Source organism: Bombyx mori, chromosome 11 (genome assembly GCF_030269925.1).
Source record: "Bombyx mori chromosome 11, ASM3026992v2".
In the NCBI taxonomy this organism is placed as follows: domain Eukaryota; kingdom Metazoa; phylum Arthropoda; class Insecta; order Lepidoptera; family Bombycidae; genus Bombyx; species Bombyx mori.
This window is the reverse complement of record NC_085117.1, coordinates 127,671-151,707: the sequence shown is the minus strand read 5'-3', so window position 1 is coordinate 151,707 and position 24,037 is coordinate 127,671. Positions and strand designations below refer to the sequence as shown.

The window sequence follows — 24,037 nt, the reverse complement described above, 5'->3', positions numbered from 1 at the left end:
TGTACGCGACGAGAGCTGACCCCGTCATTTTCGTCTCGGCTCAAATGCTCAATGTCAAATATCTTAATTAAAAACCTGAAGCAATGAAGAATCGAAGTTAGATATTGTATAAAAATCACGATCAGTAATCCCTACACAAACAAGGCTATCATATTTATCTGTGGTTTTTCCTATAGGCGTTAAAACTTATCAGCGGCCATTTAAGTGTGTGACAGGCCTGATTTGGATTTCTCATACAGTGAAATTCCTAAGATCGTTTCGTCCAGTTGTTACTTAACGCTAGAATCAAATCAATCTCTCCTGATGGAGAGACTCTGATGCATCCCCAAGTGTTATGATGTGTCTCTCATCAAACTGGGTTAATTTGTGAATGGGCACGCAATTCCGATCTGCTGCCAACATAGAGTTACTATTCTAACTTATTAACTCCATGGCTGCCAATCATAACTAGGTACAATTCAAGCTAAAAATATTCTCGTACTTGTCTCTGGAATAAACACATCGATTTGACGTTTCAAAGGGCGTTGAACTCTTCGCACGACTGTCATTCACAAAATATTATCAAATTTCAACTTTATTCCGTACGTAATAAGCTATTCTCAAGATTAAATGTATTAGCAGTTAGAAAATGGTGGTTTCTTTATCTAAGTTATTTCAGTGATTTTCAGAATAATTTTCAGGAAAATAATCGAAGTTATGAATTAAGATACCTTTATTAAGCACACGTTTGTATATTGAATGAGTTCTTTGATACATTTAGGGTTTACAGTTTTGGTTTTCTTGTGGGCGTGTGAGCCGCTAAAATAGCTATTTTAGGGTTTAAAAATAAGCTAAACATTGTAAAAGTAGAATAAGTTTTAACTAAAAATACATGTTGCAGTTCTTTATGCTTTGTGTTTAATACATAAAGGCGTCAGGTGAGTGTTTAAATGATAATTAATAATCTTCAAATTTACGCTTTACGCACTTACTAGTTGCACTATGTACTAAATGTTAATTTAAATTTAAAATGTTTATGAAAATGCGATCAGACGACCTGGGACTCTTAGGATCTTCTCTACCTCAATGTCTCCCTAATTCCTATCTTAAATAAGAGATTAAATAATATTTTTTTTACGTATATTTACTGGTAGTATTTATTACGCTCGAGAGCCCGCATTGGTAGGTATCACCACTTTGCATGCGTATACCGCGAACCAGTAGTGCTTGTCTGATAGGTGGTCAGATATATACAACTGAAGAGCCAATACACCTCATGTCTGAAGAAAGGTTCACAGCTTCATTCTTAAGTCAATTTGCTTCATTACCTTGATATTTCTAGGCATTTACATGTATTTTATTTGGCGAGGATTAAAACTTTGAACAGTTGTTTTGACTTGTGCAAGTTCAGGGTGTGTATGGCCTTGCCTATATCTGCTGGAAGGCTTCAAAGATAAGTTAATGAAGGCTTTTAGCACTTCATTTTATCATTAGTAAGGCTGTGACCTCAAAATGATATCTGCAGTTTTGTTATTGGTTTTTTCCTATTGGTTTATACTTTTTAGGTATTTCTTTTTAAGGTCCATGATGTCAGTAGGCGTTCCACTGCATCGAAGGAGTCTTGGGGCCAGCAGTGACACCAGCTATTGTAAGTGGATTTATTTTAAACACATTCTGGCCCCTGAAAAGTTGTTGGCAAGGGGCCTTTTGAGCCTGCACAGTTAGGTAACTTCAGATCTATTTCAGTGGAGAAGCAGTGATGCGCTTTTGTTGGAAGGGTAGGACCTGTAGTACTATAAAAATTTTGAGACTTAAACCTCATGACTGAAGTAACGTTATGGGCATTTATGGTGTGGGTTTTATCCTTTGAATTCACTTAACGATAGGTAAATTCACACTACATCACACATTCGGTCGTGAGCATTCTTTACGTTTTAGGTGAACGCGACACTTGGGATGACTGGGAGAGCAGATCTTCACTTAGTCAAGTTGAAGAGGTAAGAAATAGGCTCTTTATGTTTCAAAGTTAACAATTACTTACTGATAGCGTAGTGTTAGGCTCTCTATGTGTTGGGTAGACGTGCTAACGGTCCAAACGGTGTTAAGTGGTAATCTAAGGCCATAGACATAATAACGGCCGTCTGGTGTAGTGGTAAGTGACATGGTCACTACACAAGGGGGTCGCGGGTTCGAATCCCGCCAAGGGAAGATATTTGTGTGATAAATATAAGTGTCTTTTCCAGGGTTATGGATGTCTATTGGATATATGTATGTGTATAATAAAAATCTTACATTTATATCCGTTATCTGGTACCTGTAACACAAGTTCTTTACGAACTTATCACGGGACCAGTTAACGTGGCGTGATTGTTAGTAAATAAAAAAAAAAAAAAAAAAAATTAAGATTGAAGTCACGATTGCTTGGTACAACATGAATAGTGTAGTTCTTGAGCTTCTGCCTCTATTAATCACTTAAATCCAGTTGAACCGTCAACTGGTTTGCCCTAACATCGTTAAAATACGACTTGAAATTTCGTGTTCCATCAGTGAATTCGAACCCACATTCCTACGCCAAATCTCACTAAGCCACAAGTGTGTTCATAAGGAAATACAAGGAAGTATAAATATTTATTTATAACTGGCTCATATATGCTACATGTAGGTATGTATATTCCAATGCCTAACTAATGTTAAGAATCTCACTTTATTCTCACTAAAGTGACCTCGAAATATGTTGGCATAACAAAATAAAAGATCATTTCAGAACGTAATATTAGTAAAAAAACCAATTAAGACAAAAAAAATCGAGTCTGTAATATTTCGGATTATCTTTTAGGATAAAAATTGAAAGAGACAACAATCAAAACGAGGTCATTAAACAAAATTTTAACTCCAGTGACTTTTTGTATCTTAGTTAGGGATTGGTGGCCATTTGACATTTATTTGAATGTTACCAACTTTAACAAAATACCGAATTTTAAGGGTTCTCCCCTAAAATTTTATACAATCTTAATTTTATATTAATCATGGGTAACGGTTTTCCTGATGTCCAAGGACACCACATTTATATGAAACTTTTTAGTTTTTGTTGAGGAGTGCATGCGACAGAGATGCGAATGTAGAGATGGATGTGTGGAGTGACAAGAATGGACAATATAAAGAACGAGTATATCAGAGGAAGTGTGAAAGTAGCCTCGGTAATCTACAAATTAAAGAGCGGATGGTTAGCGTGGTATGGACATGTGGTGCGTAGAGAGAAGATGCATGTGCCTAGGACATGTATGGAAATGGTAGTGCAAGGTAGAGGGGGAAGAGGTCGACCGATAAAGACCTGGATGAAGTGTGTAAAAGACGATATGAGAGAGAGAGGAGTGAGTGTTGAGATGACGGCTGATAGAAGAGAATGGAAGAGAAAAATTAGCTGTGCGGGCTCCACCTAGTGGGATAAGGTGGAGAAAAAGATGTTTTTGTTGCTGTCGATCGAGCTAGCTGCAGGCTCGTCTGCTTTTGATTAATATGATAAAAAACTTCGAGATCAAGTATCTATAGTAAAGAACTAGCATAGATATAGTCACGTTCCTGGTTTTTTTAAGACCAATCAAACTTTCATACGTGATCTTTCTATCCCGAAAAGAACTCGGCAAATTTTATTCCGAACCAGACAACACTGACATTACGCCATAGCGCGCCGGCCTACGTCACACAGCTGCAGCGCTCGCGACTCCATCATCAAAATAAACAAAAAAAACACGAATAAAACATTTAATTCGCGTAAAAAAACATTAAAAACTCACATCCTAACTTGTTTAAGTGCATAAACGTGTGAATAACAGTGTGCAGTGCGGGGAAAGTGTCCTAGCTGTGTTTCCTTGTGTGGCCTTTGAGTGTTTAGTTGGTAGTTTGGGAAAGGTGTAATATTTTATAGTTGTTTTTTTTCTTTTGATCCGGTGCTAATTGTTGCTCGCGTTTGGTTTTGTTCGTTTTACAATCGTCGACATTACGAAAACTTAACAATCTTATTATTGAACTATCCGATTAGTGCTAAATAAAGCTAAATAAATAATAATTACGGTACACACATTCTACGATAGTATTTCGCTACATTGTTATATTTGTTAGTGTTCGTATAGTCGCTAATGTTATTAACAACTTCACGTTCCGTGGATTGTAGCGGAACCAAGTTACCAAGCTTTTTAACTCTCATCAAAAGATTACGAACCGAAAATGTAACAAGAATTGCGTTGTAGTCATAGCGCCATGAACGAATGTACCTACTTGTTGCAACTAATTTATTGGGATTCCTTCTGAAAATATGCGATAACCTTGTTAGGGTTTCGTAAGTTCAAATCTTTAGATCATTCACAACATTACGTAGACACATTGAGTATCTCGCTGGATCTTCTAACTGGGTCGCGGGTGGGTGGTTCAGCGAAGCACTGCCGTTGCTCTTAGCAGCATCTCGAAGCTACTGGCAATTAGATAGGAATAAAAGTACATGAGGCTTGGAATGTATGCTTTTTTTTCCTACTTATTCGCCGGTAGCCTAAGAGCAGTTACCACCGGATCGGAATCGCGACCCACCGAGAAGATCCGGCGACAAACTCAGTTGGCAATGTGTGCATTCTATAAACTGTTTTACGAAATTCGTTAAGTTGTATAACATACAGCATTTCCTCCGGTCTTCGAGAGGCGTAAACCTAACTTCAACTGCTTCTCCGACAGACAACTGTAACCACGGTGTGATTACTCAATAGAATTGCCTAAAAATTATATTCGGTGTGGAGGGTAGAAGAAGTAGCGTCATCTCAGTGTATTAAAACGTGTCATCTGATCCAATAAGGTGGCGCCACAGTAGCAAGTGGAAGGATTTTGCAAACAGCACCATAAACTATTAGAGTAGGATATTAAATTAAGAACGAAAGAAACACTTCCTACTTCAATAGTAATAAAATAAACAGTTGAGATTTTAAATACTGTTTATATTTGAGGTACCTACAAAAGGCTCGAAAAACATTAAGTTGTTCAACACGGCACACTTCACACTATTCAAAACTGCTATATTCACATCATTCCCACTTCCTAAACTAGCGCTATTTCGGTGAGTCTTCCAACAACAACACGCTGTTTACAGATGGACACTTCAACTTTCCCTCTATACAAGATGCTTCTTCTACCCTCCATAGTATAAAGGTGAGAGCGCGAATCACAGTGCCGATGCGTCCATTGACGTCTCCGGAGAACACTGTACCTGCGCACTGACTCCGCAATGGATTGTGTGCGTATCTCTCTTCAAACGGGTACCGGGGATGCGTCTTGATGTCAGCGGCCGCGACTGGTCCCCCGGCTCTGACCAAAAGTAGTTTTAAGGGCCGACCTCCAAGATCGGATTTCTGTGCGGCATAAATAGCTGTCGTATGTCAGCCTATAGCAGTCCACTGCTACTGCACGCCACTGAACATGACCCTCGGCTTCTCTCGTCGCGCTGTTGTCCACTTCCCTATGTAGATCGTCATTGCACAGAGTCTGAAGGCGTTTTGCCCTGCATTTGCCGATTCGCGGTCTCCAATCAAGAACATATTTACCCCAACAATTATCACTTTTCCGGGTAATATGTCTGTGATGGAATATAAGAGGTACAGTGAGAACTTGGATCGTATTTGCGATTTCAAGATAAGCTCCCATATGTTCAGACACTCGGTCCACTGGAGCTGTAATTACCCCGAACTGTAGGCGCACTGTTACGACGACTCTCCGCGGGTACTTTGTAATAGATACACTTTCTGCTTTACACTGACTTTATTCATTGAAAGCTACTCATTACAATTGCTGGAAAAGTGACGTTATTAAAGTAATTATGTATGTCCAATTAATAACTCTTAAAACCACATGTTTTTTTCTTAGATGAGTGGACGAGCTCACAGCCCACCTGGTGTTAAGTGGTTACTGGAGCCCATAGACATATACAAAGTAAATGCGCCACCTACCTGGAGATATAAGTTCTAAGGTCTCAGTATAGTTACAACGGCTGCCCCGCCTTTCAAACCGAAACGCATTACTGCTTCACGGCAGAAATAGGCGGGGTGGTGGTACCTACCCGCGCGGACTCACAAGCGGTCCTACCACCAGTAATAGCCAATAGTGACTGAATAGTCACCGTGGCTCACAGCTGCTCACGTAGCTGTACTAAAATGAGCATTCGTTACGTCACTAACAAAGGATCCGCCACATTCATAAGTACCTATGTAATCTAATATAACAGATGTTCGCTCAGTGAGATAACAACGCGTTGTTTAGCCACAATGTTGATGTTTCCTAACTCACTCACTCAATTAGCGCGACCCGTTGGCTTAAGGCGCAGTCTGCTGGGACGAATTGGAGGAGGAGGCGGACCCCGGTCTTTCTCTTCTTCCCCTACTTCTCTGAAGGTGCCAGAGTCCGACATAACCCGGTCTGTTGACCCTCTCGACCGGATATCCGTAAATTCGCCAGCGTCCTAATGAAAAAGGAGTCCATGAACATCTCAACCTGTTTCATCTCAGTTAATGCTAATAAAGGCATTATCGAATCATTCGGCGTTTGGAACTACGGCTGATGTCGTTTTTTTATATATAGATAAGCAATAGGGAGATAGTTTGATTCTATTAGCACTAACGAAGAGGATAGCTTTTAAGCTACTAAGTATTTAGATTTGTAAAGACTGCTCAAATCTGAATAGCGACTGAGGTAATGATGTACTAATTTAAATGATATGCGAAAGTTACATAAAACACAACAAAGTGATATCTAGCTATTTTTTTAAGCATGTTTGAAAGAACAATTTTGAGATATGGTACACGCGGCGTACGACAGTAAAGCTTCCCGTCGGAGTGAATCTTACATCAGTCATATTTCGGCCGACCTACACTAAACCAAAAATTTATAAACGATTCCCGCCAAAATTACTTGGATTTCAGCACTAAAAAGTTTTTAATAAAAATATTCCAGTGTTCTATTACCTATTTAAAACTACTAGGCACAAAACTTTTAAAATAAAAACTGCATAAAGCATTCAATTTAAAAATCGAATACAAATTGAATTATACTTATACATGACGTAAATAAACAAATACACGCTACAATAAAATGTGTCTCTATCACTCTTACTAATTAACCCGTATCTTAGAAAGAAACGGAAGAATGTTAACTTACAAAAAATATAATATAACATCGTTTTGAACAATTAAATTCAGACTTAAAGTCCGAGAAATAAAGTAACTCTATTTTGAAGCGCATATTAGTCAAGTCTCTTCCTCCGGGAAATACGAGCGTTCCAATTCCGAACGTTTTAGAACAGACACATTAATTGCTTTACGAAACTCGACCTTATGACCTGACCAATAAAATTACCAACTGTCTGAACTACATTTAATATTCAGAGGAAAATAGCCTTTATCATTTGGGAATAAGGTTTTCTAGGTCGTCTAATAATATAATATTGGTTGCATCGAATTTTGTTAAATGAAAATAGATCTTACTACATTCGTATAAGGGTGAAGTGTTTGTGAGATCGTTCAACGGTACCGTGACCCACTTTATTGCACCGTGACGTCACAGCAATTTGCTCCTTTTTTGGCGTGAACAGTTTTTCTTTCCTTCCCGTGATGGCAAAGGATGCACTTAATGATGCAGCCAGAATATTTTTATTATTATTTTTTCCTCATTAAAGTGACAGAGTAAGCTATTTTGAGACTAATGGGAATAGAGATAATGATTATACATTCTTGTAATTTGTTATTTCTAAATGTATCAGTGGAAAATGTTCGTATCTAGTATTTTACAACAAATATTTGGTAACTTGACCCTATTAGCTTATGTGGTAAAAAATAAATAAATCAAAACTACCTATTTAATGTTATCTAAGAAAAAGGGCTAGGAAATAGGATATTAGTTTTTTATTTATTTTGTCAACGATTATTTTTCACTTAGATATCTTAATTTTAAATGAAAACGGAACTTCGTGCCCCGGTTTTTAGGTCGATATGGTTCATAGTCTTAGTTAAAAACGAAATTAATAGTAATTACGCATCACAATATTAGCGGTTGATGACTTTTAAATTATTAGAGAGACTAGGGATGAACTTCATTACAGAAATTGGCATCTGTCTGCGGGATTCGAAGTCCGGTATAGTCCCTTTTTTTACTTAAGCTGGTAGCTTTGAGTGGCTATGTCAGCGTAACCTAACGAGAAGGTGAGCTCTCGGGGCTCTAACTACCGGAATCAGTATTTACAACCGTATCGGAAACGCGACCCACTGAGAAGATCCGGCGAGAAACTCAGTGGGCTGTTGCTGTGGGTGGGTGTGAGCGACAGGTTCGACGAGAACGGTGACCGGTGCTTGATGTACCTAAAAGCACCGTTAATGGATCGGGAGGATCCGTAATCACGTGTTTAGGGCGACGTCGACTGTTTACCATTCGGTCCACGAGATCTGGAATGGGTGTAGTCCCGTCGCTCGATGCAAACACAGCGGGCGTCTTATCCTCTGGGCCACGTGTGGGCACGGACCGATGCCTCTCGCTTGCCCCAACTAATTAGATCATAGAACGTTTGCCGTCATGAAAATTATCTGCATACAAGACGCGTGACTCACTCCGCACATAATGACGTAAGATTCCACGACCGACCCAGTTCATAAAGAATTTCAAATTGAGCAATGTGCTTGTATGAGCCGGGAATTAGAGTCGTGTTACCAATACGGCCGCTAACGATCAAGCGGACTGCTTCATTCGAGTTTAGGTTCATAATAACTCATCCCTTCCACTTGAGGCCTATTTAATTACAAATCGATTCAGTTTTAAATCAATTTTATAAACAAACAATTGTATACAAATGTATATCGTTGTTTGTGTTATTGTTGTTACCGCGATGTAGTTTCGCATGAGACAGCCGCTGCGTTCTTCGACCAAATATGTTTTTAATGCTTAATTGGTTGGACGACCTCACAGCCCACCTGGTGTTAAGGTGGTTACTGGACCCATAGACATCTACAACGTAAATGCGCCATCCACCTTGAGATTTAAGTTCTAAGGTCTCAGTATAGTTACATGTCACAAAGGTTTCGGAGTTCACTTAACGGAGGGCTGTGAGTTTGTCAGAAGAAATCGGTCTCGTTGTGTCAAAATTAGGGCTTCTCAATTCCGCGGCTTTGGTGATCCCGGGAATAACAAAAGATTTCGAGGAATTCCCGTGTATTGAGCATTAAAGAAAATGACTTCATTAGAAACCTTGGAAAGATAATTAGATGAGCCTTGAATGTTGTAATGGTTTACGAACTGTTGCCGGTCCGACGCTGGCAGGGGGAGCGGGAAAAACATATTATTCTTTAATAATTGTTTAAAGCTTCCTTAAAGCGGCTTATAGTTTTACTGAGTTCTCGGTATTCCGGCCAGCGCCGAAACTGTGGTCACAACGTCGCATCATCCACGTAATCCACTATTTACATGGATAGAAGGCGTGATGTGAACGGTGCGCCAGATACCAAGTGAACAGTACGTATATAGCATCACATAAAAACTTCAGCATCTCCAAGGAAACCATATTGAACGCCCTTCAAGGGGCAGCTGCGGCTACTGCATACATACATACTGCTGGCGACATCGGCCAGTGTACTGTTATAAGCAGTGGAGTTCAGTAGCAGCAGAACTAGGCTATAATAACTGTCGGCGGTCACACTTACAGATCGCAGGGCATAATGTCTGCCGAGGAATGCGAGGACGGTTGCATCCAGGATTCCACATCTGTAGTTCCTGGCCTGGTCGAAGATGTTGGACGAATATCGCCTGAATGAGCTACCGAGCGAGACGGAGTTAGATTTTGAGTGATAGCCAATCCCGTTTCCATCCGGCGCACTAACATAACTATTACAATACTGCAGCTCTAGAACTAGAACATGATTATATACATTCATCTTGGAAGTCGTTCGTAAATATCGATTAATCACCTGGAATTTACTTTGAAAAGAAAAACGGTGGCCGTCTCCGGAATTTGAATCCCGGTAGAGTCGCATCTCTATACAAACTCACACACACACACACGCACACACACCGCGGTAGTATCATCCAATGGAAGTCGTGATAAGTAGCTATTCAACCTTATAATAAAGTAGCTTTTCATTTAATTCGCTTTTCAAAATTGGAACTACGCTCGCTACTCAAAAATCACTTGGTTCAAAACTAAAACGACATATGTACAACCATACTAAAATAACCTTAAATTTGTTAGGAATAAAGTATAAATATTCTTGAATTGAATTGAAATGTTCAATATACTGCTACAAATTAGTATCACTTAACAACCAATACAACGTAATTAAATTGCGGACATACAAAATAATATCTTAGTGCTTTAGCATAAAAGCTGTTTTCTTTCAAATTATTTTTCGCACTTACATCCTTGGTCTTCCGATAAAGAATCCAGACAGTATTGTCGCTGCGTTTAAACGAATCTCATGTTTAAGTTCACGTAGCTAAGTGCGAATATTCCGCGAACGTCTGCTGACCTTGATTCATTAGTTCAATTTGAAGTATTGATTTGGGTTCGATGACGTCACGGCTTGGTGTTTAAGTTGTAGACAGTAGACACGGGGTCGACTTATTAAATTATACTTATTGTTAATAATGAATACAGAAAAAACTCATAAGATGAAGGTTCCGTCGGCATATTGCGAACCCGCCAGGGAAGGCAACCTCATCCTATTTCTACCATAAAGCCATAGTATGCTCGAGTTTGAATAATTATGTTACAGAAAAATAAAGTCAAACAAAATAAGTCTTAAATACATAGCTTAGTATAAGGAAGTATTTTAAATACAACTATTAATATCCAAAGAAACACACAAACAGTCATTCATCTTTAGTTTTTTTTATTGCTTAGACGGGTGGACGAGCTCACAGCCCACCTGATGTTAAGTGGTTACAGGAGCCCATAGACATCAACAACGTAAATGCGCCACCCATCTTGAGATATAAGTTCTAAGGTCTCAGTATAGTTACAACGGCTGCCCCACCCTTCAAACCGAAACGCATTACTGCTTCACGGCAGAAATAGGCAGGGTGTGGTTGGTGCCTACCCGCGCAGACTCACAAGAGTCTTATCGCCAGTAACTCGTTTAACACCATCCGGGCCGTGAGCTAGTTGAACTATTAGCGTAACAAAAGAATTGTACTATTGAAGGTCACGCTACCCTCAGTGGGCGGGTCGCGTAAATGTACACAGGAGTAGGTCTCGGTATTTTTCATAAGAGATAGCGATTTGAATTTGCCCGCTCTTTTACTAACGTGGACAGAGTCCGCTTGTGTGCGCCGGTGTATTTCCGGAGGGTCAGCAACAAAAAGGTCTAATTTCGTTTTTAATATCACCATACAAACACTTTGCAGTACTATAGAAACTGTGACCTCTCGCCCCCATGGGTGGAGGACGGGCACACCATGCGGTCCACCGACTTCCGCTATCGCTTAATATAAGCGGAGCCGTGAACTGATTTGCTACTGTGAACTACAAAACAGGATACCGAATTTTTTTTCACGATCCTTCAGAGATCACGGAATTGAAGGATTACTGGTGGCACGGAGGCCATTCCAATTCCAGGACAGGTGGGCGAGCAAAGGCTCAACCAGGAGGGGTGGGATTGGCTAACAGCGAAGGAGACCTAACAACTCGAATGAATTTACTACCGGATCGGAATCGCGACCCGCTGAGAAGATCCGGCGAGAAACTCAGCGGGCTGATGCATGGGCTAGGTTGCACGTCGAACTCTTTATCGAGTTCGACGAGTACGGTTACCGAGGTCCCTAAGCCTGCTCCTAGTGTTAGAGCTGAAGGTGTCTAATGCAAAGGTTATTAGATCTAACCTCGAGCTGCCAAAGAAACGAATTGATCGATGATAAAACGATACTAGCAGTCTCATATTAGGATCTCAGTTGTACGATGCGACATTTGTATTATAAGTGCGTCGCCATTCTATGTGTGTGAGTCAGTCGTTTGTTACAATTATGGAAACGTTGACCAAATCCGATTGTTTCGGAGCCGCCGGTAGTGTCCGCGGCCCCGATAGCGGCGCGCCCGGATATCTGATCTTCGTACTAGTTCTTTGGTAAGTGAGGTGATCATGTGAGTCAGTGTCGTCCAGGGACTGCACCACCTTATCCTTTTCCGTAGAATTATTTTTTTAACAAATATTTAACGGGAAATTATCCCCTTAAAAATTATGTCTACGGCTCCCAAAGACCGAATGAAATGCTTTATATGATCTTCGAATGAGTAAAATAAACTGCAAATAACATTGATAGACAATTATAATTTTATAATGTATTCTCTTGCCTTCAAGTATCACGACGCGTCTTTGTGGTTAGATTTATCAGTGAGACGGTCCGCAATAGGAGGAGGATAAAAGGAGTGTATCATAATTATTATTTATCCTTTAGGCCACAGTCAAATGTGTTTAGGAAACGAAATTTAACGTAATGTTCCGATAACACATGAAAACAATTTGGTCAAGATGTGACTAAAACGTCATCTAAGTATCGCATAAAAATACGAACCGTGGACGGAACCAGAAGCCAAGGCGGGGAGCTCTCACGCTCCACCGCATATTACTATGGAGACCTGGAGAAGCTCAAAAGGCAGAAACCACTCGAGGATGTACCGGAACAGCGTCAAGAGACAAGCGAAATCTGCGAGATTGTTCCCCAGCGGAATGTCATGGAAGCCCCGAGGCTGGTCGAAGTGGGTCGGCAATGGAGTCTACCGGAATACACTACGCCGGAAAGTTCGAGAAAAATCGAGGAGACCTACTCAACAGCTGGCACCTTTCCGATGCCGGAGCCCAAAGAGAAGGAGCCTCTTCTAGCCGAGTTAGAAGTAGTAGGAAGACTCCCGTTGACGCAACTGGAAAGCAGTTCGGTCGTCAGACGCAGCAGGAGTTGGTATCTTTGCTGCCCTAACGTCGGTGATGAGGAGATCTCTAGAGAATCCTCCTGGAGGTACTCCAGTCTTCGGCCGGTTACTGCAGCACCGATTCCCGGTCAAAACGGTTTGATGGTAGGTTGACATAAAACGGCATAATCCACGATTACAATTCCACTTCCATCATTGTTTTAGCTCCAAATGATGTCACAGATAACAGCAGTCCGAATTATTATCTATATAACTGCTTCTAACGCCCTTGCACCTTTACTTAGACGGTATATTATTGCAATAGAGGTTAGTCTGCGGTCCAGAACTCAGACCATTTATGTTCAAAACCGTTATTACAGGTGGCAACACAGAGCACGGCAAGAGATGACGTGACGGCTCTGAAAGCAGAAAGAGACGCCCTCGCCAGAGCATTGGCGGCGGAAAGACAACGTGCGGCCACCGCGGCCCGAGCTCACGATGCAAGGCTGGCTGAACTACACGGGGTCATAGCTGAACTGGTGCGCAGGAGAGCCGATAAACAGGCCAGAGCGATACCAGAAGAGGATGGCTCAGGTTCGATGCTTCTCTTAGCCGCGCTCGGCTACGTTTGCCCCTGTCAGTAGTTTTGAAAGGCAGGGCATCAACCATCAAAAAAAAAAAAGGGCATCAACCATCTTAATTATTGGTAACTCGTTAAATCTCTCCACCGCAATCACCTTTCCTAATACATGAGTTATAAAGTATGTGACGTTTCCAGACGAGTGCGAGTCGACCACGCAGCCGGCGGAGGAGCTGGACAACGACGCGGATCCGTCCAGGACCGAGCAGGTGAACTAGGGGGAGATCTGTGTCAAGCATGATTTTTATACATCCTTTTTCCCCCTCCCAAAAGCTGGTAACCTCGAGAACAGAAGATCCGGTGCGAAACTCCGTGGGCTTTATCTATCCTATATCTGCTTTCATATTTGGCCGTTCGTCTTAAACGATGGGCTATATTTTTTGTTAAGTGCACCGAAGCCTACAGATAGGTACTACTGTATGTCGCCACTAATATGTAGGTAGTCTTAAATTACACTTCACAACTTCTGGGCCACGGGGCCACTGCTCTCACCGGTCAGCGCTGGCATCCTACACGGAGAACAACACAGGGGCACTCGCAGACTGTCAGTTGAACGTCAGGTCGTAAATCCTCTAACCTTGACGGGTCGCTTGTGGAGGGCGCGGCCCGGGGACTCCTCGACGCGAGCCGGTAACGAACCTCGCTCCGACACAGCACATTGAGTGACAACTTCTTGGAATATGGAATTTTCAGAACGACACCTCCTCGTTGGCGAGTCCAGCCGAGCTCCCGGCGCCGCGGGGACCGACCGCCGGGGACGCGCCTGATGACGCGACCGACGCGAGCGGAGACGACCACAGCAGGTCAGTTGATGTGTCGAGCTCTGGTGAGGCTTCGGGCGCAACTTCGTAACGGAATTGTTATAAACTAGAAACGGGATAAGCGATGGCTTCTAGCGGTAGGGGGGGGGGGGGGGTAATGGGGGTCAACAAGTAAGGGAGAAGGTAGAGTGCGAAACGACAAGTGATCTGTGGCGGTGATGCTACCGACATACAGGGGGCCCGCACTTGTAACTATATATGTATTGGTTACAGGCCGTGCAACCCGACGATAGAGGTGACGTCATCGCAGCAGGTCACGGACTGCGACACCAGTCTGAACCTCTCCGAGAGGGACTCCGAGCTGTGTCTGACCACGGCCAGGTGAGGGAGCGCGGGCGGGGGACGGTGGGGGGGCGGCGCGGGGACCGTGGTAACCTCGGGTGTGGTCCGCAGGTGCTGCCGGGCGGCGCGCCAGCCCCGGAGCGCCGGCGACAGCTGCGAGCGGCAGCGCGGCTCCCCGGCCTCGCGCGGTCAGTACAGCGACGACACTAGACACACATTGACATATATGTTTAACTGTTTTAACAAAAAATATATATATAAAAATAATGTGATTGTGAATTGAGATAAAAACCATCCTATCTTTTAAGTTCGGACAAAACACACGTTTTGAAAAAATATTAATTAAATCAGATAGTTAGTTTCTGAGTACATTCCGGACAAACGAGCTGACACGTCATGTAATAGATATATCATATATTAACAAATAAATAACTCGCAGACACAGCCCACTGAGTTTCTCGCCGGATCTTCTCAGTGGGTCGCGTTTCCGATCCGGCGGTAGATTCTGCGAAGCACTGCTCTTGCTAGGGCCAGTGTTAACAACGTCATCAAGTTTGAGCCCCGTGAGCTCACCTACTAGTTAACGTTACGCTGAAATAGCCTCTCAAGGCTACCAGCTTAGGAAATAAGTACATTTTTATTTATTAACACGTCATAGAGCACGTCGTCCCACGTGGCTAGTCGTTGTGCAGTAGTGCGCCGGTTCATTTTAGCCTAAAATGACGTCATTCGAAATGTGTATCGCAGGTCGATCGGAGACGAGACGAGCCAAGCTGGCCTCGCGCGTCCGGCTGCGGACGGCGGACTCGCGCGACCCCAGCACGGACGAGGTCAGTGGACAGCATCACAGCTGGCTGCCAGTGAGGGGTCCCCATGTGTGTACTGATCTGTCTTGTCGTCTCGGTCCAGGCGTGGTCGCTGGAGGCGGAGCGGCTGGCGCAGGACGTGTGCGCGCAGGCCGACCTCCGGGAGGCGCTCGTCGCGGCCGGCAACGACGGTGAGTGGACCGCCTCGGCAGCCTCCGGCGCCCCGGGCTGCTGCGAGCGACCGCATCTCATGATAACTTTGTTGCAGGCGAAGCTCTGTCCGCCAGCGTGGAAGCCTTAAAAGCTCACTGCCGCAAGCTGGAGGCGGACAACGCTGTGACCCAGGCGGCGCTGGAGCAGGCCACCGACGTGGTGCACAGGTGCGCGGACCGCTGCACACGCCCCCGCCCCCCTCCCGCTGCTCTCTAACGCTCGTGTCGTCTCGCAGGCTGTACACGTTCTGCAGCGTGCAGGAGTCCTGGGTAGTGCAGCTGTGCGCGGCGCTGCGGGCCGCCGACCGCACCGTGGAGGCCTACGACGTGCTGCTGGCGCTGGCCGAGACCGAGCGCCGCGCCGCGCCACACCAGGTACGCGCGCGCCCCGCCCCCAACCCTCCCCACCCCGCCCCGCCCCGCCCTCACCCACGGTCTGCTTCCTTGCAGCGCGAGGCGGCGGAGCTGGTGGCGAGGCAGCTGCTGGCGCGACTCGACGCGGAGCAGCGGTGCGCCACGATCGGGGAGCCCTTACTGTCGCCGGGGCCGTGGTTGGAACACGATAACAAGTGAGTGGTGTAGAATAACAATACAACTAGCTTAGTAAAATTGGATTTCAACGCCATCTGTTGATCCAAAATGGAATCTGTGATGGACGCTTCTTAAACACTATTTAGTTTGGCGACATCTAGTGAGCACATATCTTATAGCGCCATCTAATGGTATAATGATAGATTATCGTTAGTAACCACCAGCTGCTACTAGATGGCGCTATTATACGAAAAATAAATGCTGTCCAGCCAAGTGCGGGGGCTGTGCGGGCTAGACCGGCGCCTCCTTACTCGTATTGAACACCTTAATGTGGTCAAAACTCTGACGATACGCTTGAATACACAGCTGTACTTTAGAGCGAACGTGTCGAGGTTATGTGCCCTGTGTCTGTTGCCAGTGCGGAGGCGGGCGGCGCGTGGGGGGGCCAGCAGGAGGCGTCCCTCCGCCGCCACGTGGCCGCGCTCAAGAGCTCCGCCGCCGCCCTCCGGGACTGCCGCCCCGCGCTCTACTCCCAGCACGGTACGCCCGCGCTCAGATAACGACATGCCGCCCCCCTCTTTCTCCGCAGGGTTTTGAAGGGGTGGGGGACGATTGCTTTACTTCACTTCAACAATGCCCCATCACTAGACTACACTGTACTTCTCACCGTCTATGAAAACATCACAAGACGAATATCGCTAACTGACCTTGAGGCGTGGGGTCGGAGTCTCACACGCGCACGCTCACGAGCTGTACAACAGCTGTCCCGCCCTACAAACCGAAACACATTTCTGCTTCACGGCAGAGCAGTGCTGCTACCTACCAATGTAGACTCAGAGCGACCAGCTGAGGACCCCAGTAGGACTTAAACCGTTTCTCGACGCCGAGATGAGATGCGAAACTGAGAACCCAGTCTACCCGGGACCACTATATACTGCTCCCGGAGTGTCCCCCCGCTCCGCACAGCGCGTCCTCTGTGCAAGAGCCGCTGGTGCACTCTTCCTGTTTGTTCGTTTATTGCGAGCCCTCATCTCCCGCCCCTGTCCCCCGCAGACGGCGCCGAGGAGCTGTCCGGGGGCGCGGCGGACTACAGGCTGATGCAGATGGAGGCCGCCATCGTGCTGCAGGTACCCGCCCTTGTACTGACACTCTCCTTCGTCAACTCGACGTGCACACTGCACGTGTGCCTTTGGACATCAACAAAGTGAACTCTATTTCTTCGAGGCGTGAGACTAAAAACTAAGTTTTTGAAGTGAAACTTCTTTAGGCGCATGAGGGTAAATTTTTTACAGAACGTCACGCAGGTATAGAACGGAAGTGACGTCAAACTACTATTGAAATTAAGTACTTGTCAAATGTCAGTAGTAGTTGTTGTATTTGTCCAACTGGAAAGGCAAATGTATCATACCATACAGCCTAATATTTTATAATTTTGTTGTGAAAAATGAAAAGAATTTGAAACATTAACCAAATAGCATGAAATTAAATTAGTCAATTCAATTGGCAAAATATTAGTCATTCACAATTTAGAAATCTAAACATAACGTGACTGTCAACACTGAGGCTTGAGATTGACATTTGACAGACTTTTGGCGGGAACATATCTTCCTTTTTTCCTTCCTCTAAGTCTCGGAAATCTAAAGTTTTAGATTTGTATCAATATAAGCAAGACTTATAAATTAATTCGCCAAAAAAGTTTCACTTCTGACATGTGTACTTTGTACGCAAGCACTTTTTTTTTTGTTTAAATTATTTACGTCACCTTTGTTCCCGGGGCCAAGTGCGGTCCTGCCCGCGCCCCGGGACAGCGCCGCGCTGCAGAGCTAACACGACGCTACTTGTTTCTAAGACCGATATTTCCAGCAGGAGTCCGCGCAGTTGAAGGAGCGCGTGGACAGCAGCAGGCTGTGCGAGGGGGCCGCCCCGCGCCCGCCGCCGGACGCGCGCCGCGTCAGTGATGCGATTGACAAAAGGAATCTCGAATCCAAGGGCCTACGGTCGGATGTCCGCGCCTCCAATGTCGCTAATAATTATTCGTTCTGATGTGTCACTAGCAGGTAGTGTGCCCCCCGCCCCCCGCGCCCGCCCCCGCGCCCCGGGACCGCGCCGGGCGAGAGAATCGAGGAAATCATGGAAACATTATGAGTAACCGACGCGGCTGATGAGTTGGGGGGCGGGGGAGTGGGGGGGGGCGTCACGTAGTGGCATGGACAATCTCTGACGTCACCACGTCTGTCCATTGACAGTGTCGATAGCGGGAGCACTTGAATGAGTCTAATATCAATTATGTAATTGTACAAAATAATAATAATGGAGCATTAAAGTTTGAAATGTTTAAATCCTTGTTGAAGTATGTCGGTGTGCGCAGTGAGTGCTGATGCTTAGTCAGTGGATGTCGCTGTCCGCGGGCACACCGGCGCGGCTCGCGGCCGAAACTAAATCTTAAGTAAACACAGCCGGGGTCGCACTGGCAAGCCGCCCGGTCAGGTGTAGGAGTGTGGGAGCCGCGTAACCACTGCGCATCAAGCGAGCCGTGAGCTCGTCGACATGTCCGGATCAACAAACCCGACTTCAATGACTGTCAGTGGCCAACATCCGCCCTCCAGCGCCGCGAGCTGTGCCGGGATGAGACTGCGCTTAACGCCAAGCGAGCTGCTTGCTCGTCTAATATGTTTTGTATAATATGGTTGGCTGGCGGACAGCGCAGGGTGCTAGTGCTAATATTATAAATAAAGTTGAAGCATTGAAGTGTTGTTTCATTAGTCTCTTCAGACCCCCCCACAAGAACAGGGCCGCCTGCCCTGGGAGGCGGAGGTCAGTGTACGGCGTCCTCTGAACGCTGTGAAATGAGGCTTAGAAAGTCCCTGGCATTGCCGATGTCCACGATCGACGGTACCCGCTAACTTGAGGGGGGGGGGGCAGTATTACCTCAGCCTCTTCTATTTTAAATAAATAACACTTAAACGATGTTCATCTCGACCATGTCCCATTTGGTTTCAATCGCAATTAAATTGTCTCAATAAGTAACGAGGCGGTCCGTCCCGGAGGCTCGCTCGCCGGGGGCCCCCACTTGTAACAGTCCTCTCCGTCAGAAACATGTTTTCTTTATTTATTGCTGGCGTTAGGGGGTTACTGGAGTCCATAGACATCCACAACGTAAATGCGCCACCTACCTTGAAATAAGTTCTAAGGTCTCGGTATAGTTACAACGGCTGCCCCACCCTTCAAACTGGAACGTATTACTGCTTCACGGCAGAAATAGGCAGGGCGGTGGTACCCACCCGTGCGGACTCACAAGAGGTCCTACTACCAGTAATTACGCAAATTATAGTTTTTGCGAGTTTGAATTTTACACACAATGTTATTTCTTCACTATGGATGTTGTCCGTGAACATATCAGGTCTACACCTGCGAAATTGGAATGTAATAAAATGCCGTGTACACAGAAAATGAAAGCCATTTTTTAATAAATATATTTCTATCAATCAAAATATGCAGTCATAGTATCGATGCATCTCTACCAGCGCATTGGTCATATTTTCATGATCTTAGAGAAGTCAAGTGTATGGGAGACAACAAACTCTTCAAAGGCATTCTGTATTGCCTCTTAGTAAGCGATCTTTGCTCTGCCAAGAAGTTGTCCAAACTTTGGAAAATATAGGAGTTTATCGGCAGAAGGTTTGATGGGTGAGGGGGATGAGGCAGTACTCCCAAGCCCAGCTTATGTAGCTTAGAGACTGGCTGGAGATTCACGAGAGTCTCCATCATTGTCCAGTTCCTCACAGCATAGTAACGCTGATGCCATTTGATAAAAGCTGTCATGAATTAATTATACCAACACTAGAATCCGAAACAGTGATGACTTTTAAGAATAGGTATTCGTTTGGGTCATTGCCTAGGTGGCGAATAAAGGTCTATCCAACACGATTTATTTATTTATTTATTTATTTAGACACACCAACAGCAATACACACAAAACATTCAAGCTTAAAATTAACATATATAAAATTAAGTACTGGTATGTAAGCCAGTTACAGGCATGTACAGCAATCTCTTATAACACACTATGACATGTTACAGCAATATATATATTTGAAAACAACATCAAAACAAGAGCTAACTACACACACTACTAACTTCACAGATTACTAAATAAGAAATAATGCACATATTTATATAGTAAAAAATTATAAATAAAAATTATAAAACTATAAAAAATTAAAAAACTCGAGCGCGGCAATGCAAAAAATATAAATACATAGAACAGACTGCGCAATGTAATCAGAATGACATTCTCTCATCAACTATAAGCAAAGGAACTCGGATACCAGTTTGTTTTTGAGACCAGGACACGTGTCGTTAAAAATGTCAATGCCGTCAATTAACGCACATATTTGGTTATATTCACCACAAATCTTTGATAAAGGGGAATATCTAAGGAGGTTTGTTCTACTTGCGGGAATATGGAAAATTTCAGTAATAGGATGCCGTGGGCAGTGGTATGGAACGCTAAAGTTGATTTTCTGAAGTAAGTGGCTACAATCTATGCTTCCGGAAATTAGTTTTTTTAGGAACATGATATTAATTATTCTACGACGGTTGCCGAGCGATATCATTTTAAAATGTTTAAGACGTAGATCATATGTGGTACGGTAAGATATGCTAGAAGAATGGAATGCCAAGTGCCTAGTGAATGCACGCTGTACGCTCTCAATACGCTGCGAGTAAGTAGCGTAATGGGGACCCCAAACTACTGATGCGAACTCAAGTTGACTGCGAACCAGCGAGTTATATAATATTATTTTAGTGTTTGAGGACATAAATCCCTTAGTATTTCTTTTTAGGAATCCCAGCATTCTGGCAGCTTTAATAACAATTGTATCAATATGTGCTTTGAATGTTAATTTGTTATCCATAATCACGCCCAAATCTCGAATTTCATTGACTTGCTGCAGAATGTCACCATTCAGTACATAACAGGATGTCATAGGGATTAGTTTTTTAGAGAATTTTATGTAATAGGACTTTTTTGTATTTAATGTCATTCCATTTAAATTACACCATACATTTATTCTATCTAGATCACATTGTATAAGTTCTGAGTCTGTTGGTAAAGTAACTGTTCTGTATATTTTTAAATCGTCAGCAAAAAGACAAAATTGACTGTCGCGTATTTCTGAAGTTATATCATTAATAAAAGCCGAAAACAATACAGGACCGAGATGGGAGCCTTGTGGTACGCCTGAAATGGCTATGTAGTCCTGTGATTTATGACCATTCACCACTACAAACTGGAGTCTTTTTGCAAGATACGAACGAAACCATTCCAACAACGACCCACCAATCCCAAAGCCTCGTAATTTATTTATTAAACGAGAATGACAGACCTTATCGAAGGCACTGGAAAAGTCCATATAAATTGTATCTACTTCCAGACCTCTATCAATTTCTCGGCAGAGGTAAGACGTAAATGAGACTAAATTAGTTTCAACAGAATGGCCTTTTCTAAACCCGTGTTGATGTTCAGAAATAAAGTTATTTAGATGCTGTGTAATAAAAGGACAGACAAGTGACTCGAAGAGCTTTGGAATGCATGAAAGTATGGAAATTGGTCTGTAGTTACTAACATTGCTTGTGGCGCCTTTCTTAAATACTGGGACTACTTTAGAGCTCTTCCAAATGTCTGGAAATACACCATCATTCAAGGATCTGTTGAAGATAATTGACAAAGGTAAAACCAAAGCAGAGCCGCAACGTCTAACAAAAACCGGGGGAATATCATCTGGTCCAGCACCTTTATACATGTCTAGCTTTTTAATTGCGCGTTGAATGTCACGTTCTGATATGTTAATACGACTTACAGGAGTTGTATTAAAAGAAAAGTCTACATAATCAGCTAGGGAATCTCTGTTAAATACTGACGAAAAGCAACTTGCGAACATCTGTGCGATTTGCGGTCCGGTAGATGCGATCTGGTTTCCCTGATACATAATTGCTGGTACAGTGGTCTCACCATTTCGTCTATCTTTGATAAAGCGCCAAAAGCTTTTAGGATTCCTACAAATATCAACTTCAATCCTCTTCTTATATACATGAAGACATTGCTCGCTCAATTTGTGAACACGCTCTCGAAGGAGCTCAAATTCTAATTGGTCGCGCGGATTTTTATATTTCTTAAATCGATACCTCACTTTATTTTTCTCGGAAATAGTCTTTATTAGAGAGTTGGTAAACCATGGGGGAAATTTAGTAGACACAGGCTTCGTTCGTGGAGTAAATAAATCAATAGCCGTATAAATGAAATCATAAAATATGTCAGTCATTTCATTTACATTTTGACACCCCTCTAACTTTTCACTCCAATTAACATTTATTAAATAGGATACGATTTGACTATAATCTGCTCGAAAATAGTTGTATCGGGGTCTCAATATAGGTTTGAGGAAATGGGGACTATGTTGTGGCAAGGAAACTAACAGAGGAGGATGCTTTTGGTCGATTTTGCTCAATACATTATTGGATTCAGTAACTTCCAATCCGTTGAAATCAGTAAGAACAAGATCCAATATTTTACCATCCACATTATTCACGTTATTAAATTGTGATAAATTATTAACTGACATGAAATCAATAAGAGAAAGTCCCAATTTAGATCCATAATTCATTGCACTACATGGAGAGCTTTCCGACTTTTGAGACCAACCAATATGACTCAAATTAAAATCACCCAAAATTATCACTTGATCAGATTGCTCGATAACATTTGTAGAGTTTTCCAGAAAACTAGACAAGTGCTCGAAGGAAACTGGAGGGGGAAGGTAAACAGCGCAAATAGAAACTTTCTTGATCAAGTTGTTAGTTTTGATATCGATTGACACCCATAGATCTTCAGCAGTACTTTCCCAACCTAAGTGCCTATAAGATGGGATATGTTTAGATATTGCGATCATAACACCCCCTCCATCTGCCTTGGAGCTCGTCGAACACGATCGATCCTTCCTATATACAACATAACGTTTGTCCATAAATTCACTACTTAAAACATTACAATTTAACCAAGTTTCAGTGAATACTATTAGATCAAATTTATTAACAGCTATATTCCTAAGTATATCTTCTGTCTTAGTTCTCAAGCCGCGCACGTTTTGGTAATATATATTTACAGACATCTTTAAAAAAATCTATTATAAATCACGATGACCGCTTACGATCAAAAAGAATCTATTTATTAGCGCCAGTGACAACGCGTGTCGCGCAAATCAGTTCGTACGGGGCCCACTTATCATGTTTCATCACTCTGCCAGTTTAACGCAAAGGAACTTTACTGGTGGTAGGACCTCTTGTGAGTCCGCACGGGTAGTACCACCGCGCTGCTTATTTCTGCCGTGAAGCAGTAATTCGTTTCGGTTTGAAGGGTGGGGTAGCCGTTGTAACTATACTTGAGACTTTAGAACTTGTATCTCACAAGGTGGGTGGCGCGTCTACGTTGTAGATGTCTATGGGCTCCAGTAACCACTTAACATCAGGTGGGCTGTGAGCTCGTCCACCCATCTAAGCATTAAAAAAAAAAAAAGAACCAATATGGTTTTGTTGCCAGCTCAGCGGTAGATTGAATATCATCAGCTTCCTCTGTCGCGTTTGATTCGTCGTTGTCGACACGGTCGGGACGGCGGGCGGACGTGGATGAGAATGGTGGGCGATCAAACATTGTGCCATAAATCCCACGTCATTTTCGATCCTCCTGATCCACGAATGGTGCTTTTAGGTATCTCAAGCACCGGTCATCGTCCTTTGCGAACCCGTCGCATTGCGACGAAGGGCTCGGCGAGTAAATTAACTCAGACACCACTGAG

At 43.5% G+C, this 24,037-nt stretch overlaps 1 protein-coding gene across 1 annotated transcript; it reads left to right on the top strand.

The window, feature by feature from the left end:
* Positions 1-554: 554 nt before the first annotated feature.
* LOC101739152 (uncharacterized) lies at positions 555-18,932 on the top strand. Its single transcript, XM_062670881.1, has 17 exons — positions 555-581; positions 881-917; positions 1,560-1,627; positions 1,918-1,976; positions 13,273-13,486; positions 13,671-13,741; positions 14,226-14,335; positions 14,567-14,674; positions 14,747-14,823; positions 15,383-15,465; positions 15,545-15,632; positions 15,710-15,821; positions 15,890-16,028; positions 16,104-16,222; positions 16,603-16,724; positions 17,238-17,311; positions 18,048-18,932. Exons 3-17 carry the CDS (start codon positions 1,564-1,566, stop codon positions 18,225-18,227), a joined length of 1,620 nt encoding a protein of 539 aa, XP_062526865.1. The 5' UTR covers positions 555-581; positions 881-917; positions 1,560-1,563; the 3' UTR covers positions 18,228-18,932.
* Positions 18,933-24,037: the final 5,105 nt, after the last annotated feature.

Bases quoted from the DNA above. Each gene is read 5' to 3' on its own strand.
- LOC101739152 (XM_062670881.1), top strand. From the start codon at position 1,564: ATGATGTCAGTAGGCGTTCCACTGCATCGAAGGAGTCTTGGGGCCAGC. The intron at 13,487-13,670 runs GTTCGATGCTTC...TGACGTTTCCAG, and splicing joins ACCAGAAGAGGATGGCTCAG to ACGAGTGCGAGTCGACCACG. The intron at 16,223-16,602 runs GTGAGTGGTGTA...GTCTGTTGCCAG, and splicing joins TGGTTGGAACACGATAACAA to TGCGGAGGCGGGCGGCGCGT.